The 21,021-nt window shown below is 39.3% G+C and overlaps 1 protein-coding gene and 1 long non-coding RNA gene across 2 annotated transcripts; both read right to left on the minus strand.

The window, feature by feature from the left end:
- Positions 1–5,859: 5,859 nt before the first annotated feature.
- LOC129774852 (uncharacterized) lies at positions 5,860–6,640 on the minus strand. The gene is made up of 2 exons (XR_008742790.1): positions 6,502–6,640; positions 5,860–6,440 (listed from the first exon to the last, which is right to left on the minus strand). It is a non-coding gene; the product is annotated as an uncharacterized LOC129774852 (long non-coding RNA).
- Positions 6,641–14,053: 7,413 nt separating this feature from the next.
- On the minus strand, positions 14,054–15,856 carry LOC129774810 (endochitinase-like). Its single transcript, XM_055778795.1, has 3 exons — positions 15,723–15,856; positions 14,965–15,583; positions 14,054–14,751 (listed from the first exon to the last, which is right to left on the minus strand). The coding sequence occupies exons 1-3, from the start codon at positions 15,733–15,735 to the stop codon at positions 14,166–14,168; spliced, it is 1,218 nt and encodes a 405-aa protein (XP_055634770.1). The 5' UTR covers positions 15,736–15,856; the 3' UTR covers positions 14,054–14,165.
- Positions 15,857–21,021: the final 5,165 nt, after the last annotated feature.

The following is a 21,021-nucleotide window of genomic DNA, read 5'->3' on the forward strand; positions in this document are numbered from 1 at the left end:
CACGTACGGTTTATCGATCGTTTGAATACGACATCATCGTATTAAAGGGTGTGTCACATCCAATTGCATCACGGAAAAAACGCTGTAGAAATTCGCCCAGTAGACCGATCCTTTTGAAAATTTTAGATAGTAAAATAAAAACTATTAAACAACTTTTGGCATTTTCTTTTCATTCATACTTCGAGCCCAAGCCCGTATGCTCGCACCTTCCTCTTTACCCCATCCATAAGGTTCTGTACAACGTCAGGTTGTAGTTTTTTTTTAACAGAAATCCATTTTCTCTTGAAGTCCGCCTCCGATTTGACAACTTTTGGGTTCATCCGGAGGGCCTGCTTCATAATCGCCCAATATTTCTCTATTGGGCGAAGCTCCGGCGCGTTGGGCGGGTTCATTTCCTTTGGCACTAAGGTGGCCCCGTTGGCTTCGTACCACTCCAACACGTCCTTTGAATAGTGGCACGAAGCGAGATCCGGCCAGAAGATGGTCGGGCCCTCGTGCTGCTTCAATAGTGGTAGTAAGCGCTTCTGTAGGCACTCCTTAAGGTAAACCTGCCCGTTTACCGTGCCGGTCATCACGAAGGGGGCGCTCCGCTTTCCACAAGACAAGATCGCTTGCCACACCATGTACTTTTTGGCAAACTTGGATAGTTTCTGCTTGCGAATCTCCTCCGGAACGCTGAATTTGTCCTCTGCGGAGAAGAACAACAGGCCCGGGAGCTGACGAAAGTCCGCTTTGACGTAGGTTTCGTCGTCCATTACCAGGCAATGCGGCTTCGTCAGCATTTCAGTGTACAGCTTCCGGCCTCGCGTCTTCCCCACCATGTTTTGCCTTTTGTCGCGGTTAGGAGCCTTCTGAACCTTGTATGTACGCAGGCCCTCCCGCTGCTTGGTTCGCTGGACGAATGAACTTGACAAATTCAGCTTATTGGCGACATTCCGGACCGAACTTCTCGGATCACGTCTAAACTGCTTAACTACGCGCTTGTGATCTTTTTCACTGACGGAGCATCCATTTTTGCCGTTCTTCACCTTCCGGTCGATGGTTAGGTTCTCGAAGTATCGTTTTAGTACTCTGCTGACCGTGGATTGGACGATTCCCAGCATCTTATCGATGTCCCGATGTGACAACTCCGGATTCTCGAAATGAGTGCACAGGATTAATTCACGACGCTCTTTTTCGTTCGACGACATTTTTCCAAATTTACGAAAAATTGACAGTGAAGCATGGCCAACGTGATCTATACACTCTTATCTGATTATAAGCGAAAGCTGAAGATATAATTCCTAAAAATTAAATTTCTACAGCGTTTATTCCGTGATGCAATTTGATGTGACACACCCTTTATAATACATTGGACAAATAATTGACAAATTCTGTAGGCGGAATGCATTTGGAAGCTGTAATAAAAAAAATTCGTGTCAAAAACATTCAGTTTATGTGAACTGTGCTCAACGAAACATGAATTGAACAATTTCATTCTAACTTTCGTTTAGACAGCGAACATATCAAAAGTTGTTTGAAAAATGTTTGGGTCTGATAAGTGAAGTTACATGTAACTAAAGATAAACATAAAATAACATCGACGCACAACCAACTAATTACTTGGCGTCTGTTTTGAATGTTTTTTTCTCTTCCGGCTGTCAGAATCTTTCGCACGGTTTGTATGTTCGGATGTTTTCTGACCTTGTTTGTTCTAGTACGGCGCCAGAGTCACCAAGCAAGTCGAACATTGATTTTTTTGGTTAGTTAATTTACATTATATTCCCCTTTATTCCGCAATTCCCTTTGAATTAACAAATCGCTTTATTCCACGCGATGAATGACGTGAGATGGCAAAGTTTCTCGCTTTATTGTGGAAGCTACCTTACTTTGCAGCTCCTATTGATACCCGATTCGATAACATGTGAGGACAAGACTTCAAATCTCATCTAACTGCCAAACTATAGTCACGTCATTCGCCTACGGGAACTCCATGACTAGAGTCATCTCACGTCATTTGCCACGCGTAATAAAGAGGAACTACTTATCTAACAGTTCGGCTGAAAAGTTTATGAAGTAACACAGTAAAACTATTTTTTTTGCAACATTCAATTTTATTATGCAACATATTTAACTTCGAGGGCAATACAGCGATTATAGCGATCTTGAAACTTTTCGATACCATTTTTATAGTACTCTTTCTGTTTTTCCTCAAAATAGACCTCAGATTCGGTAATTTAGTTAAAATTCCACAGCTGCATTAGCTGGTGCAGAGTCCGGATAACGTTTGTCAAGCCATGCATTGGTTTACACTGTATTTTTTTCCATCAAAAAGAAATGCTTTATCAATACACGAAATTCGTATTTTTCCTTTTTTTTCACAATAACAAAAGTTGCTTCACTCTCGACACTGTAACTCACGATCCAATCGACTGATTGCTGTCAAATTTTGACACGTATTCATTGAAAGATGGTGCTTTGTGATAGTCAAGTAGATTTATGCAAGGCGCCATCTACACGTCAACCTTATGAACTTTTCAGCCGAACTTTTATATACACTAGAGTCGCTTTTTACGCGGGGGATATAAGCCGCGTAAACAAAACCGCGTAAATCCCAAAAACCGCGTAAATTCCAAAATTTGCGCAAAAATTAACCGGGTAAATTTCTAAATCCGTGTAGAAATCTAACAAACAGTGAATTATTAGTTTAAAATGCAACCCATATTCTAACAATTGATTAACTGATTTTTTTTGCATGCTACAATCGTGATATCTGTCTCTCTTTTTATTTCTCAGCTCCTAGTCCGTGATACAATATAAACTTATTTCGTGAAAAATCACATCAGTTAGCACATTAAATTTTGACATAGGACTATGTCTTTGATTTCTATATAGGGGGGTCACTCTTCGAAAAATGTAACGATTTATTAAGAGTTTTCAAACGCATATTACTCAAAATGGTTATTGCGACATATGTTGTGTTATATATCATTAGATAGGAAATTTATCCAGATTTTTTTTGCTTGAAACATGAACAGTGGATATAGTGAAAAAAGTTAACAATTTGACGATTTAATTGGGTATGTTTTCTTTCGATTGAACTATCCACTCGCTTCTTCCCCGACGCAACGAGCAATCTTTTTGCCAAAATTCGGGCGTTAGCTCATAATGTGGGTTGATGTGTAAAATGAATTATTCTCCATTTACCGATAATAGGCATTAAATTTATATTATATTGTATGTTGTCCAATCAATTTGTGCTCAATTCATGTTTTTATCGTGTAGGTCTCACTACTAACAATTTGTGTAATTGTGGTCCAGGATGTCATAATATCGAGTATGTGGTTTGGTTCTTTGAAAATGCAATAAATGAATTTAAATAGCTGCTGATTTAGAAGATCGAACGGATATACCCACGTAAATCAGATTATTATAGCTTGAGTAGTCGCGATCTTACAGGGCTATAAAGTTATTACAAACCATGTTCCGGGCAACGTGGTAACGAAGGAGTGTTACCGACTCTTCTTTGCGGGTCGTTTTCGGATGTGGGAGTTCGAACAGAGAACAAATTATAGGATCTTTTTTGTGAACCAACCTCTTTATTTTCTTTAATAAATTTGTGTACCGGAATTGTCCACCAGCTCGCGTCGCTCGGCCTTGTCCGCAGCTGCATTGCAGCTTTGATATTTGGTTGACTGGTACCACTTTCAGTACGGATGCACAATGGCACAATCTTCAGTGCATTGCTCTTTTTGTACTCCACTGGCACAACCTTCAACCCGTCGAGTTGATGATCCTGGGACAATCTTCAGCCCGTCGAATTATTAGCCGGCACAACCTTCAGTTGTGGTCAAAGTTTTGAACTTGTGAAGAAAAACGTCCTAATAGATTTAATGCTAATCGCTGATTGACCCCAATTGGGTCATGGTCATTTTTTGCATGACGGCCTCGGAAATACGCTTTGGCGCGATAGGTGGATATTTTATAGCATTATTTCTGGTGAATATTATCCAAGTAACAAACAAAACAAAATTTGTGCCAATGTCACAAATCCGCCCAGAGGAGGTGGAAAAAAATTTTTTTTTTCTTTAATATTTGTTCGCCGAACATTTAATTCCAACAAGAAATTCAGAAATCTCATATTACGAATAATTCGGGTTTCGCGTTAATAATCATGTGTCTTGCATACACGCCTTTCGCATATATGATTCCTCAGTCCAAAATGTCTTTTCATGTCACAGAATCTTCGTCCTTCTTCTTCTTCTTCAATGGCACTAACGTTCCTAGAGGAACTTCGCCGTCTCAACGTAGTATTACTTGCGTCATTTTTATTAGTACTTAGTTGAGATTTCTATGCCAAATAACACGCCTTGAATGCATTCTGAGTGGCAAGCTCTAGAATACGCGTGATCACAGTGCAAGTCGGAGGAAATTTCTTTGACGAAAAATTCCCCCGACCAGAACGGGAATCGAACCCGAACACCCGGCATGTTAGTTATGACGCTAACCACTCGGCCACGGGAGCACAATCTTCGTCCTAACTTATTTATATCGCTATCCGTTAAGGCCCATTTATACGTTGCTAGTAGCTGGCTTCACAATGAGCAGCTACTGACCCGGTGAACTCGCTTGACAAATGGTTGACTCGCCTTGTCCGTTCACACAATGTGAGCTGCTGGCAAGAAACTAGATACTACGGCACAGGTTTTCCAGAGATGCCAGGCGGTTTTTCAAATGTCCATCAAATCGTCAGAAACAGCAATCAGATCCGAATTTGTCAGATGATTGATCCGAAATCGACTTCTTTATTGGCAGTTTTCGTCTTAGATTTTCAGTTGAATTTATCATTACACAATTTTATCGCTAAACACACACTGGCCGTGTTTAAAAATACTTTGTGCTGAATTTCTTTGAACTGAAGGTACTATCCGGAAAAAGCAGAAAGAAAAAAGGATTCGGTCCAGGAATTGGATGCAAAAAAAAGGAGCAACAAATACAATATTGAAGTAACTCTACGATGATGATCCCCGAGAGTACAGAGCAGTGTTGAGAATAACACCTGAAAAAGTGAAAAAACTGTTGGATTTAATTGCTCCACAAATACAACGCAAGATACACTCATGAGGGATGCTATACCTACATAAGTGAAACTAGAAATGTTGTACCTTTCTTCTGGAATATCGTTCAGATTATTGTCGATATTTTTTTAGAATCTTGAAAGCATCCATAGCTAAAATAATTCCGAAAGTATGTAGTGCTACAAATGGCAGTCTAAAAGATTTTTCAAATTTTGAATTATTTCGCCTTGACAGCAGCTTCGTGTACCAATTTGTGAAATGAAAATGATAGTAGATTTGCAGGAGGAATGAATACGCCTCAAAAACTAAAATAATGAATGAAAATCTACTTTTTTAAATGGAATATGTATTCTGTTTTTTAGAACAATACTTTTTTTGGAAGTTGTGAGTGAATTTCGAATGAAAATTGTGCCCGATAATGATTTTATATTTAGAATCCCAAGAAAACTATCTCAAAAAGAAAACGTGCCCCACCAGCGTGCAAAACAAAATAAAATGAGTAAAAAAACTTTTTAAGTTAAACGGTTTATTTGTGATTAAACATAATAATGTACTAAAAGCTAGAGAAAATAATTAGGCAAGTTGCAGTTAGTAGTTATCACACCTCTCCTTCATTAGTCTAGGGCATTGATAAGACTAAAATAAAATAGTGGGACATATGATGAAATCACTAATTGTGGATAATGAAAATGAATGGATTTTATAATTTAAAAAGTTTTTGTTTACTCATTTTATTTTCTAGTTTTTAGTACATTATCTGTTTCATTAGAATATTTCTCTACAATAAAGGCATTGTACTGTATTCTATCAGTCAAAAAATTTCATTTGATACCGATATTGAGTAGATTGCAGAAAATACATAGTGTGTTCTCCAAGTCAAGTTCGTTGGTTTGATACACATATCTCAATCAACCTTTTTTTTTGAGATGATATGGAATCAGCGATTTTGAGCGGAGGCCAAATTGGATTTTTCAAGATAAGCAGTTTTAAAATGACAGCAGTTCCTATCCGGTCAGTTCCTATTGGTCAAATTTCTATTACTGTGGGACAATCCTACAGACATACATACATACATACGAACAGTTCAAGCTAAATAAAACCGTTTAATAAAGTATATTGCTATTTTGTGATTGCGGCCATCTTGGATTTTAATTTTTCATGATCTACTGTGATCTACTATTCAAGCCCTTTCATTTGATACCCATATTAATGGTGTTTTGACATAATATGTAGTCCGCCATTTGGTAGAATTTTGATGGATTTGCATTTTTCATAAATAACCGTGTTCTGCTAGTCAATCCCTTTCATTTGATACCCATTGTTACGGGGGTTTCGGAGGTTCTATTCAGCACGCGTTTTTATCAATGTATAGCGAGCTCAAAGCTGTATTTATTAAGAGAAACAATAATTAAACAAGAACTTTACATTATTAGGTTTTACCTACATTTGATCTCCTCGTTTTAAATTCAAAGCACGACAGGATGATTCAATTATTTAACAATTTGGGAATTCAACTTTATTTTGGGTTCTATCTCTACTCCTTTTTTGTGATTAGCAAAGAATGTGTGGTACGAGAGAAGTTTTCAGAATGACAGTGATGACAGCTAGCTGTCAATGATTGTCTGGGTGCGTCATGGAGTGGCACCGTCCGGATGCGCAGGTTCAGATCAAGTCATCAGTGGCGTAGTTTGCTTCCCCCCAACACCCATATTAATGAAGTTTTGGGAAACTATGTAGTCCGCCATTTAGTAGTGGCAGCCATCTTGGATTTGCATTTTTCTTAAATAACTGTATTCTGCTAGTCAAGCCCTTTCATTTGATACCCATATTGATGGGGTTTTGGAAAACCCACATTGATGAGGTTTTGAGGAAGAAAGGGATCCGCCATTTTGTAGCGGCCTCTATCTTGGATTTACAAGATAATGAAATACGCAGTTTTGTAATGACTACAGAGATAAAGGTGTGTTCCAAATTTCAGATCAATCGGTCAACAAGAAGGGGGTCAAATTTCTACTAATGTGGGACATGTTACAAACATACAAACAGATTACAGGGCAAGCTAAATAAAACCGTTTAATAACAACGATTCCGCTTAGAAACTATGAGGGTTTTATTTGTTTTTTCAATAATTTTCAAGTCTATAATAATCTTCGCATATTTTCAAATATCTTAAAAATAGAGACATGTAAAGACAATGTAAAGATTTGGCATCCCTGATTCGAGCGCTAAATTCTGTTTTTGACGTTTTGAGGGATGCGAGTGCGAGTAAATTCAAAAAAATTTGAAGTAGCTCGCACGCCGAATCACACATGACACTAACTGGCATGATGTGTTCACACGGTGTGAGTAGCTGTACTGCAGTAACTGACTAGACCGACTCGTATGCTTACTCGCACCGTCTGAACCCGGCTTTACAGTTATCATCAAACTAGTGGCCCGCCTTTTTACTATTCCTTGGATACGTCTAACAACAATGCAACTCGAACACTGGTCAAACCTCAAACGCTCTCTCAAACATACATGTCATTATCAATTCTTTGGACGTAATCCCCAACTGAACCTACACTCACACTTCTTACAAGACCGCAATCATATCGACTCTAAACACACCCTAATCATCCTCGATGCACAATTTGATGACTCCTGAACTAAAATTCTATCGTTCCTATTATCCTTCATTCTCTTCAGCGATCGAAGAGTAGAAGATAAGAAAAATTTCCGTAACTGTCTAGCAGTATGTAGCACTTCGCTAATAGCTGACAAAAGATAAGTTCAAACTATCACGACTGTCATACTACTACAGTCAAGGTCAAAGAAGTACCCCTGAGTACTGTGAAACAACGATGCTACTAAAACAATGACCATTGTTTCATCATTCGAGTGAGTACGGTACGCTTATCTGCACCTTACAATGGCGCCAACGCGAAAGCTTCTGAAACCAAAGTTCATTTCGTCGAATTCTGAAGATATTCTAATCTTCTAACTGGTAAGTTACATAGTGTTAATAACCGGCCTCCGTGGAGTACACCATTTTGCCGCGGGACGCGGAAATGTATCTTACCTCTTGTGTAGCTGGAACAAGAAAAGCGCCCGATGTTGTGTGTGACGTGCTCAGATGAGCTGTCGGGCCGAGGCGCAAGGTTGCTTTGATCGAGGTATATACGAACGGTGGAATGAACGAGTGTGGCGAGATATTTATAGCTGACAGTGTTGCCAATATGCATTCTAGCGTCCACACATCCTCCCCCCTCTCTAAAAAAACGGAACCTGGGAAATGAATGAAAAATGTTTTCTTCAGTTTTATTTTAATTTTTGAAATTTCATGCCATCCTTCTATGAAGCAGCATTATATGATCATCCGCTTTCTTCTCATTCTTGTACAACATTAACGTAATCTTTTAAATTTGCCGGTTTCCGTCTGCTACGTGTTGGTCGCTGTGATTCGTTACCTTTTGATGTGTCTTCCTGAGCTGTGGCTTGTGCTTTGGTGGAGTCCCTATTGCTGTCTCTATTGTTGCTGATCGGTGTTTGGTAATCCCGCCACTGATGAACTTTTTTTGCCTGTGACACGTGCCTTCTCATCACGTGACCGTTCTCATCGCTCAGATCAAGCATACCGTTACGCTCTTCCATCACGGTATATCTGAGAGGGTCGAACCGCGATTCTGCTTTCGCTCGAATTTGTCGTTCAATGATAACCGTGGTTTATTGGGTCCATTTATCGATTGGTTCGAATCCAAAGCTTTCACAAGTTGGTTTAGAGTGGCTTCCATCTGCTTCATCCGCTCGTAGTACTCGCGATTTTCGTTCCGCATCGCCGATAGCCTGATGTGCATTTAATCTTTCGTCGTCTCCGGTTTCAGAAGTGGATTCATCGCTTCCATTAAGCTCGCTTCCGCAGGTTTCATTTTCACTTCGTTATCCGATGCGCTCGATGGAACCTCGTCGAGTTTTTCCGAGTCTCTCTGGAACTCTGGGGCACAATTGAAAATTCTTTTTAGATTGATTTCTTGGATAGCTGCCCTACTAGTGGGGATTCTTTATAAATGGTTATTGTTTTTATAATTCCCATTTATCCCGATGCATTTACAAATGAAATTAAATTCTCGATTATCACGAGCCTCTCAATCAAATGTGGCACGGTCGTCACGATCCGTTTTAAATTGAACATAACGCGGTCGTCTCGATCCGCTTTAATAATACTTAGTGCGGTCGTTGCGATCCGCTTTTGATTATATCTAGCGCGGTCGTCACGATCCGCTTTAATAACACTTAGCGCCATATGTTTCGAAATTAGTTAGCCAAATTTAGTTCCTGTTTTCAATCAGCTGCCAAAACACACCTCATTAAACTCGAGCGAATTCAGTATCTTTGTCTCCGTATTGCGTTGGGATGTATGCCCTTAACGCATACCATAAGTCTCGAGGTTTTGGCAGGCGTACTCCCACTAAAAGATCGCTTCAATTTACTATCTCTTCGGTTCCTTATCCGATGTAAGGTTATGAATCCAGTGGTGATCGGAAATTTTGAGCAGTTGATCGAGCTAAATTTTCATTCTGGCTTCATGAGTTCATATCATGAATTCATCTCCATGCAGGTTGATCCTTCTTCGTATATTCCCAACCGTGTTTGTTTTCCTGACTACATCAATTCCTCTGTGCATTTTGACCTGTCCATGAAGCAAGATATCCATGGAATATCAGATTATCTTCGATCGAGGATCGTTCCAACGATCACATTGCTCCATTCCGGGCTATGAGAGGGCTGACTCATTAGCAAAGGTAGGTGCAACTGAAGGCGATATTTATCGTCATTTACCCGAATAATAATAAAATTTAGTAAATTTAGCGTCAAATCGCCTTCAATGAATTTTATTCTTTAGTCCGCAAAAATATCATTGCTAACTGGCAACGCAAGTGGAATGAAGATGAATTGGGCCGGTGGTTTCACTCGATTATCCCTAAGGTTTGCCTCAAACCGTGGTTCAAAAGTCTGGACTTGAATCGGGACTTTATTCGTACCTTCTCCCGACTCATGTCCAATCACTGTTCGTTAGATGCACTACTCTTCCGCTTTAATCTTGCCAGCAGCAATCTCTGCGTTTGTGGCAAAGGTTATCACGACATTGAACACGTTGTTTTCTTCCTTCGCGAGCAATCGGTTCTCTTCTTACTAACAATAGAATAAGTTGAAATGATAGGATTAAGAGTTGAGTGTGATGAGTGTGAGTGAGAGTGTGAGTGTGAACATTGTCAACATATTCTTATATCCCATCCTATTCCTGATAAAAATATGTCACCCTTCTAAACTCGAGTCTACCGCGAGTAATCGGTTTTCTACCTTATTAACAATAGAATTAAGGAAAATTGTTCATATATATATAGATGTAGTTAATATGTTTAGTTAAGAATTCGGCTCCTTAAAACTTATGTAATTGAGCCTGTAAAAATAAGCGAATTAATAAAAAAAAAGCAATAACATTCCATCGCAGATGCATCTCGATGAAGATGTAGGGCATTCTTCGAACGAAATTTGTAATCTCTTTCCAAATTTCTTTCAGGAAGTATATACCACATTTTCCGAAGAAAACTGCGATCGTGACTACTTTCATTTTTACCGGAATATCCAAATGACATATCGGTAAACAACAAGAAATATGCCATGCATTGAAGAAATTAGATAGAACGAAAGGACCAGGACCTGACGGAATAGCACCTGTATTTCTGAAGAACCTGGCTGAGGAACTCACCCTTCCCTTATATCGCATTTTCAATATGTCACTACAAACTAGAATATTCCTAGAAAAATGGAAACAATCTTTTTTGGTACCTATCTTTAAATCAGTGCATTACGTTTGCCCGGTTCCGGTGCATAAAAAAGGCGACAAACGCGATGTTGGTAATTACCGCGGTATCACGTCCTTGTGCGCATGTTCTAAGCTGTTCGAGATAATAGTAAATGGATCTTTGTTTGCTTGTTGCTAAAAATACTATATCGACACACAACAGCACGGTTTCTACCCAAAGCGATCGGTTTCCACCAACTTGGTGCAGTTCACATCGTTTTGTTTAAGAAGTATGGACTCGGGATGGCAAGTTGATGCTGCATACATGGATTTGAAAGCTGCTTTCGATTCAGTGAACCACGAAATTCTCCTCGCTAAACTGGATAAACTCGGTGTTTCATCAAGAAGTGTTAATTGGTTCAGATCCTACTTATTAGATCGCTCAGTTCGGATCAAGATTGGCCTCTCAGAATCGGAGACGTTTTCCAACAATTCTGGAGTCCCGCAAGGCAGTAACCTCGGGCCGCTATTATTTTCATTATTTTTGAATGATGTTTCGTTGCTGATACCTCCGGAATGCCGTTTCTTTTTTGCTGACGATGCAAAAATATTCAAATTGGTCAAATGCCATTCGGACTGCCAGGATCTGCAAACTTTGGTATGTACCTTTGCAGATTGGTGTTCCAGAAACATGCTGAGTGTCAGTGTCGAAAAATGTAACGTGATCTCCTATCACCGCAAAAATCAACCGATCATCCATGACTACATCCTGTTTGGTTGTCATCTTGACCGAGTACAACACCTCAAGGATCTCGGAGTTATCCTGGATAGCGGACTTTCTTTTCGGAATCACTATCACGATATTGTTGCCAGAGCCAATCGCCAATTGGGCTTTATATTCAAAATTTCCGACAAATTTCGCGACCCACTGTGTCTCCGATCCCTGTACTGTTCACTTGTCCGATCAATATTGGAATCAAACTCAGTAGTATGGTGCCCCTATCACACCAGATGGATCGCCCGTATTGAAGCTATTCAAAAGAAGTTCGTCAGATACGCCCTCCGATTTCTTCGTTGGCGCGATCCTCGGAACCTGCTACCCTACGAGGATCGTTGTCGTCTGTTGAATATTCAACCACTTGAAGTTAGACGCATAGTCGCTCAAGCTACATTTGCTGGGAAAATATTCTCAGGAGACATTGACTGCCCACCACTGCTGGCTCAACTGAACATGTACGTGCCTGAAAGACCATTACGCCAACGTAATTTTCTGCTGTTGGATCCACGAAGCAGAAATTATGGGTTGCATGAGCCCATCCGTTCGATCTGTCAGCATTTCAACGACAATTTCAAACTCTTCGATTTTAATATTTCTGCCAACAATTTCCGACAACGGCTTCTCGACCTATTTCGTACTGCTGGCCAACTAAGATTAGCATAAGTTTTTTATTCATTGAGACAACAATTGTCAGTTGAATTGAGAAATAAATACCAATCAGGATTAAATATGAAAAAAACTTCTAATTAAATGTAGCTGTGAATATTACATTCGGGTGAAGGTTACTTTTCGGGTAAATATTGCATTCGGGAAAATGTCGTATTCGGGTATATGTTGCATTCGGGTAAATGTTGAATTCGAATAAATGTCACATTCGGGTAGATGTGCATTATGGTACCTGTCGCATTCGGGTATTTGTTACTTGCGGGTGAATGTCTTTCTGGTAGCTGTATTTCGGGTAAACGTGACACAATTATAAATTAGACATCTTTTGAGAATTCAAAAAATCATTTTGGACTATCCAAACGGATTCAAAAGTTTATCACTTATTTTGTATTCTTTCGAACAATCTCAACACTCCCACCCCAACCTTTGCTTTTCCTCACTACGTCCATGACTATTCAAATGAACATATCATATATGTTTATTGAATTAACATTTTCATTTGAAATTTATGATTTTTAAAGAAAAAAAAAGTACATTGTGGATAAACGGATTTGAACATAACTAACGGACCCTGCTCATCCTAGCTACATCCATGTTTCATTGAATTATCATATAGGTATGTTTAAATATTAAATCCGTGAATTCATTTGAATTTAGAATTTTTAACGCATATAAACCTACTGCGGAAAATCGAAACTATTGTATGGAACAGCCCTTATTCCAAGCCCCTCCTCTACCTAACTACGATCAATTTTGTTCAAATGATCATATTTGTAAAGTATATAATCAAATTATTCAAAACTTCTGATCTAAAAATTTAAAAAAAAATTCAACTAAAATACTCCGGATAGTCGAGTTTAAAATTCCGAATAATCGAGTCCGACCTGTATTATGGATTATACAGTGTGTTGTACGAATGGATACAAAATACTGTATACCGCCAAAAAATTCAATGTGATGCTATGCTTGAGTCAACGGCGAGTAATTGGTCTGTATGCACTATTGAGCATTGTATTTACTAACAAAGTGTGTTATAAACAATGATTCCTCTGGCCTGTCTGACTGAGGCTTATGAAAAAAAAATGGGACAAAAAAAGTAAATGAGGACCACAGATAAGTGATCATTTTTTAAGTTATTATTGACACTTTTTTCACGTCATATTCCACGGACGAAAACTATTGGTTGAAAAAATATTGAGCGCAATGGAATGCAGTAAATGAAGTTAACAACTTCATTGGTGGAACAACTTTGCGTTTGTCCGATGCCATGGACTAACAAAACAATTTTTGTATACTATCAAGCAAAAATGGATGAGGTAAACTTTGAGCTCGTTTTGAATCTGTTTACGATACATCAAATTTCCAATATTTTACGTCATAAATTCTTGCGGACCATTTTTTTAACCGCCACGAGCGGGCGGCAGAAGCGTATTTAATTTGGTGACAATCAATCACAGCATGAGCGAATTTACCCAAGAATAATTTAATTAGAATATATTTTCAACCGTGAAGTGGCTGCTCGTACGGCACGAGTTATTGTGTTCGATTCACTTGATTCGAAACGATACCTTATATTTTTAAACCTCTCTTTTTCACGGGTGTGAATTTCCCAAACACACAACTCGAAATTTCGGAAAGCGCAGACATAAAATTTGCTTTGCTGCTACCGCCGTTATATTTTCAGGTGCGGATGAGTGCGCCATAGCCGTCATTTCATCTGTCGCTAGGATGGAGGGGAAGTGCCAAAAAGGTGGCTTCATTAACGTCTTTCTCATTAATAGTAATTTGCTAGTATTTATTTTCAGTAATTAAATAGTTTTTGACACACTTGTTGGCCGTATCAACATAAACAGTATACAATATTTTATCACATTCTAGCTCAAGGCCACGTTACTAGTGTTTCGTTTTTGGTTTCTTCGTAATATTTATGCAGCACTTTCGTCAGTGGATACGACTCACCACAGTGACCTCGATAGTCGTCTAAGTCGAGTGAAAAGGCATAGATTCCGGCTAGTCTGTTCTTGATAGCCCAATCAATCTTAGCCCTGATTGACCGTTCGTCTTCGTATCCGATCCATTCATCGGTATTGTAAGCAAACGGACACTGCCCTATCTCGTCGTACCGGATAGTCATATTTGGAAGAACTTGACAAATTTCACAATAACCAAGGTACCCAGGCTCATTGGTGTATTCGCCGGCGGCGCCTGCGCCTATTGTAGGAGCTCCGACGCCATTCTCTTCCGGGCTGGATAGAAGATACGTTCTACCAAACAGTGGCACTCCCAATATCATTTTGCTAGCGGGACATCCCTCTATCAGCCATTGACCGACTCCGTTATTAACGTTGAGTCCAATGAAGCTACCCTCGTCGTGGGGTCGATCCATCATCGGACTATGCACGTCCGCAAAGTTGTTCCACCAGCCGCGCAGATCGTAACCGATTACGTTGATAAAATCGGCCGCCCTATTGGGATTAGATAGAACAACATGTTTTAAGAATACGTAAACTATAGGATTTTACATTTTGATCGTACAATATTGCGCAGTGGTGATGTTCTTTATATGACATAATATAATATAATATATTCGAACGATTGTTGCCTTTGAGTCGATACTCCTGAACAAGCTCTCCAACACAATTGCACAAACGTCACAACGCACACGAACTAATACTCACTCACAAAGTGCATCCATTTGATAGCCACTTTCTATTCGCTGTTTATCCGCGGGCACTTGCACGCTTACTTCCCAGCCCCAATTTTCCTCCTTGAACGCCTTGGACAGTTCCCGAATAAGATAGTAGAAATTGTCCTTATCGTTGATGCTTCCGCCGCGGTCGAAGTTCCCCGGGTATAGCCAAACCACCTCTAAACCGTCAAACTTATATTTGTGCAGAAACTTCACAGCACTTGCCACGAATCGCATCCGCTGCTCACGGAACTCCACCATCTTGCTGAACCGTTCGCCTCCGTGTGCCCACCCACCAACGGCTGCTATCGTTTTCAAATGCGGATACTTGTCCTTCAAGGCGGTGAACCGGTGAAGAGCATTTTCCTCGATGTCATATTCCGGCTGCAGCGCAGTCAGTTCAAAGGTCTTTTCATCGACAGCAACAAAATTGTACACAACATGCGAACACATATCGCCAGGGATGTCTTCGATAGTGTATGCGCCATCCTCTTGCCTTGTCCGGGACCAAGTCGTATAGTGGCAGATGAACCTCCGACCTTTGGGGCTATTCACAGTGAGACCCGCTACTAGACTCAAAGCTACAGCGGCGAACAACAATTGTATCACTGCAAACGAGATAAAGAGATGAAATGATTACACATTTTCTTCGCTGTAGTCAATCGATAGTTTAATAGAAACGATGCAGCACTGATGCGCAATTGCAAAAAAAAAACGTAAGAATCTCAGTGCGATTGCCACACTTACCAGTCGTTGCCATGTTGTGTCGGAGACGGCGCGTCAGTTGCAACTGAGCGATACAGGCCTAACTGCCCAACTCTTTATTCACTTAAGTTGAACTGAAAACTGGAATTGCCACTAGCGAATCTGAATATAAACAATTAATGACTAATCTGCGAACTGGAGCCTGCCGGTTGGACTGCCCATCCGTTTGGTTACCTGTCCCACATGCTGACGGTGTGCGTTGACCTCCCCCAAGTTCATGTTGTTGTTTCTGTGTGCTCTAACCGCAGCCTACCTCTAAGAGGCGATATTTTTTGGAACTGGTTTCTTAGTCACATTCTAATTGATACTAACAGTGTGACGTTGAATTTATGCATCACTTATGATAAAATTTACACATAAAATAATACGCGTAACTCGCAAGTTATGCGATTGGATTGAAATCTGAGAATGTTTCTATTCAAAGTACGAATACCGCGTAAGATCATGTGAGAAACAATACATTACTCGTGAACCAACAGGTTCTGAACTAACAGGTTGGGAGTTTATTTCGGTTTTTTCGATACATTTGCTCGTGTCCAAGACATGGGCGCATTGTTGTCATGTGACTACAAAATTGGTTCACTCAATTCGCATGTTTGTCACATCGGTTAAAAGTTACCTGCGGTTCTTGGTAAATTTTTCAATGAAATTTGTCTTCATTGTAGAGCAAATTAAATTTAATATTTGTTGGTCATTGAGTACTTGTCGTCATTTTCGGAGTAATGTCACCGTGAACTTCTGTGCTTTATCGGCGAAAAACTTTCACAATCCGCTTAAGACCGATCTTAGTGCTCGAGTCATTTAATATCTGGACGTACTGTTTATTATACTGCGGCGTTTCTAGTGGTCGTAGCTGGAATGTTTTGGCCGAAAAAAAATCCCAAGAAAGCTTATGGCAAGGTATTTGCAGCTACGAACAAAAAAAAAGCCAGATTTTCGTAACAAACAAGATTTTGTTTTCATAATTATTGATTGTATTTGTTTTTGTTTTGAACTTAAGGGCACTATGTTTTTTTATATTTTTCCTTGAAAGTTGAGTTTTTTACATAACATATCCAAAACTCAGGGATGTATTTTTTTTCGTTTTTAAGTTATGATTTTTAAAGTCAACCGATGGTCCAAAAATCAGTTTTTGCCTTTTCTTCCAAAAATGACTTTCATAAAAATTCATAATTTTTGAAATACAGGACCGATTCAGATAATCGACATATAAACATTCATAGAAACAAACAAAGTTTCATCATTTTTCCGTTATGAAGTTGTTGTTTCGAAGGCTCTCAGTGTCTGTGCGTATGCTGTGAGATAATAATTGCCAATTAATCAAAATTTCACCGAAAATTTTACTGCTTTCGAGAACTAAGCATACGACTGCTCTCTGGACCTTTTTACCACATGAATAATCGAAATAAGCCACGATATAATTGTCATCTGTTTAAAAACAACCAGTTGAATGATTTCATGAGAATTTTGGCTCAAATTATCATGCAACCGTGAGTACTTTCAACATTGTTTTGTTTCTTCCATATACATTCCATATTGAAGGCAAATAATTACGACACGATATTTTACTTGCCAATACAGATACACTTCGCCTACTGCTCCACCTCTATATGAATCTCACTGGAGTAAAAGAATGAAGGATCCTAGGTGACTACCCTGAGGCACGCCAGAAGATACTGGAAACGATTCGGAAATATGATCACCTATTTTTACTGCCATATGTCGACCGGTAAGGTATGAGCGAAGCCAATTAAGAAGAGAACTGTGGAAGCCAAGTAACTCTAATTTGGCAATTGCAATTTCATAATTAATTTTATCAAATGTAGCTGAGAGATCGATGTAAATAGCGTCGACTTGATGTCCCTTTACCCTCTCGCGTATGATTGAAGAGGTGTATTGTACGAGATTTGTAGCAGTAGATCTCTTCGGCATAAACCCGTGTTGCTCAGAGGCAATGTAGCTGGAACAATTGTACTTCAAATAATCCAGCACCAACAGTTCAAATAGTTTAGAGACTGCACATAAAGCAGCGATACCGCGATAGTTCGTAACCGATTGCTTATCACCCTTTTTGAATATAGGAAAAACGAACGATAACTTCCAGATCTCGGAAAAAATTCCAGATTTCAACGAGAGGTTGAAGATCGATGCTAATGGTGAGAACAAAACTTTAATGCAGTTCTTAATGACGAGCGAAGGTATTCCGTCTGGACCAACGGAGACAGAATTCTTGAGACGGAGGCTAGCTTTCCGTACGTCCTCACCCGAAATTGGCGGATGCGACCTAATGGCACGATGTATAGGAACCTCACTAGCGGCAGCTGATATATGGTCTCTAGACAAATGTTCGATGATGAAAACACTGCTAAACTGCGACCGGAGCAGATCAGCAATTCCCACTGTATCCGTTGCTTCTTGATCTGCATTGAACATAGAAGAAGGTAACCCTGACTCTTTCCGTTGATCATTCAGGTGTCTCCAGAAACTTTTCGGATTCACTTTAAGCTTGTTTCGTAGTTCACGTTGATGGGATTGGTAAAGCCGATTGTTAAGTCACTTATAATGTTTGTTGGCGTTGTTTTTGATACGACCGTACGCTGTTTGCAAAATTTCTTTAAAGCAGCACATTTATATGAAAATTAAAAAAAGCGATCATTCCCTCGAAGTCAGCTTTACGATAATCGTAGGAAACGGTGTCTATTGGACTACGAAACGAACAAGCCTGACGGAAACGTAATGTTACTTGCAGCGGTGGATGATGTCCGCATCGTTTGACTAGTGGTTTGAGTGCCTCAAGAACCGAGCAATTAGAAGCAAGTTCGCGACTGACGAAACAAAGATCGAGTAATCTGTTGTTGTCATTGAAGACCCCATTCAATTGCTGAAGATCAACGGTATTATAGCAGTCCAGCAAAGATGTTACTAGAGATGTTGTACTAGAGCCATTGATGCGAAAGTGGTAGAATCCTGTATCATTTTTGGTCCAGTTGATTGCAGCCAGGTTGAAATCACCGACAACAAATATATCGTTCATCGTCGATTAGACTCAAAAAATCGAATTGATGTGTTGATTTACCAACTCAAAATCGCGGAGTCGGTCCGGAGGAAGATATACCACACAAATAAACATCTTTTTTGTTGGTAGGGTCACAGCCACCCACACTTGCTCGACACCCGTAGATCATCACAGATTGTCAGAATCCTGCCATTTTCGCCGCGTTCATCGATAATAATTCCGAATTCTGTTTGAAAACCACTTTCGAATGAGTTATGAAGCTTTGCCTATTCAGAATCGGTGCGCTTTTTTTTGCACAGTACAGCGCTCCTAGTGGTCGGCACTGGAATCTTTGTGTAAACATTTTGAAAAAATTGTCACCAACCAAAAAATTGGTGTTTTCTTAAATTGCCTCATGGAACATGACATGGAACAAAGAAGAAGAGGATTAAAAAGCACAAAAGTTATAAGAACCAGACACGGTCGGGTACAAAGATAGCAAAAAAGTTAAAAATGGCCAAAAAAATTAGCTCGCTTCAAATAACGTTTGATTCTTTCCCGATGCATCGATTCCCACAGAAACGGTTTTTCCGGAATTTCGTCGTTTCAATTTTCAATTCTTTATCGCGAAACATAAAAACAAAGAAGAAGAGAATTAAAAAGCACAAAAGTTATAAGAACCAAACATGGTCGGGTACAAAGATAGCAAAGAAGTTAAAAATGGCCAAAAAAATTAGCTCGCTTCAAATAACGTTTGATTTTTTCCCGATGCATCGATTCCCATAGAAACGGTTTTTCCGGAATTTCGTCCTTTCAATTTCCAATTCTTTATCGCGAAACATCAAAACAAAGAAGAAGAGAATTAAAAAGCACAAAAGTTATAAGAACCAAACATGGTCGGGTACAAAGATAGCAAAAATGTTAAAAATGGCCAAAAAAATTAGCTCGTTTCAAAGAACGTTTGATTTTTTCCCGATGCATCGATTCCCACAGAAACGGTTTTTCCGTAATTTCGTCGTTTCGCGCGGTTTCAATGTACTTTGTAGTGATAGAGGATTTACGGTAGCTCTACATGTTACATCCATTTAACAACGAGACTAATCTCCTTTATCTCCGCGAATAGCAAAGTTTCTCGCTTTATTGTGGAAGACACCTTACTTTTCAACTCTAATTGATACCATATCGAATCTCACCCATTGACAAACTATAGTCACGCCATTTGCATTTGGGAACACCGGGACTTGAGCCATGTTACGTCCTTTGCCGCGAGGAAAAGAACTGTACATCATGCTTTTTAATCGCCTTTTTTATCCAGAAATAACGGTAGCAGACCGTTGTTTTGACATATCAATGATGATCAAGTTTTGCATGCGTTCACAAGGCCTCTCATTCAAAATCGGAAATACCTTGCTACATGTCAGCTGGCACAAATCTCATTAAACACCACAAATTCCCGTCTTGTCGCACAAATTTTGTGGGCCATTTTACGACGTCACGATCACGAGGGGCTTGGTTTGAAAACCAGTTCTCAAACGAATTTATTGTGATTTGGCCAAACATTTACTTCCGAACATTAACACACCGTACACGTAACTGAAGAATGTTCGCTGTTCACATAAACTGCGAATATCTTAATCATTTCTTTCGTGTTTTGGTCAGTCAATGCAGCCTCGTTTGAAAAAGCGAAAAAGCAAAAACATTCTTCTATTTTCCATCGATATGCTTTAGTTGTTTAATCATGAGATTACCGCTGCGATCAAAATGCTGGCTTTTACTCGTATCCGATAGTGAAATGTGATTGACAAACGTGTAGCGTAATTTCCCAGCTTCCTCACTTACGTTTTGTGTCATCCGAGGGAAACCCGATTATTCAATATGGCGAAATTAAAATAAATAACAGATTACCACCGGACACTCCTTCTTACTGTGTTTTATTACGATTGCACAATTTGCTCGCAGTTTTACGACGGTGATGGATTTCTGAATGTAAGTTTCTTGTGAAGTCGTAGACTTACTGGAATGTATGGATTCTTCATTTTTACAAGACATCCTCAATAAAACGTAACATTTCGCGTAAAAATCGACCCGAGTCAATACTTTTGTATTTATTTTAAATATGAATATTTTTTAAAATTCCAAGCAAACAGTCCTGTATACTAGAAAAAAATTTATTGACAGAAACTAATATTCTAACATTTACAACATCTGAAATTTTGGTTTATTTTATATAAAGGTTAATGTGAACACGCCGTGGAGAATTTTCTCAGTTCTAGAAAGAAAATTTAA

The sequence above is a fragment of the Toxorhynchites rutilus genome, chromosome 1 (assembly GCF_029784135.1).
Source record: "Toxorhynchites rutilus septentrionalis strain SRP chromosome 1, ASM2978413v1, whole genome shotgun sequence".
Classification (NCBI taxonomy): domain Eukaryota; kingdom Metazoa; phylum Arthropoda; class Insecta; order Diptera; family Culicidae; genus Toxorhynchites; species Toxorhynchites rutilus.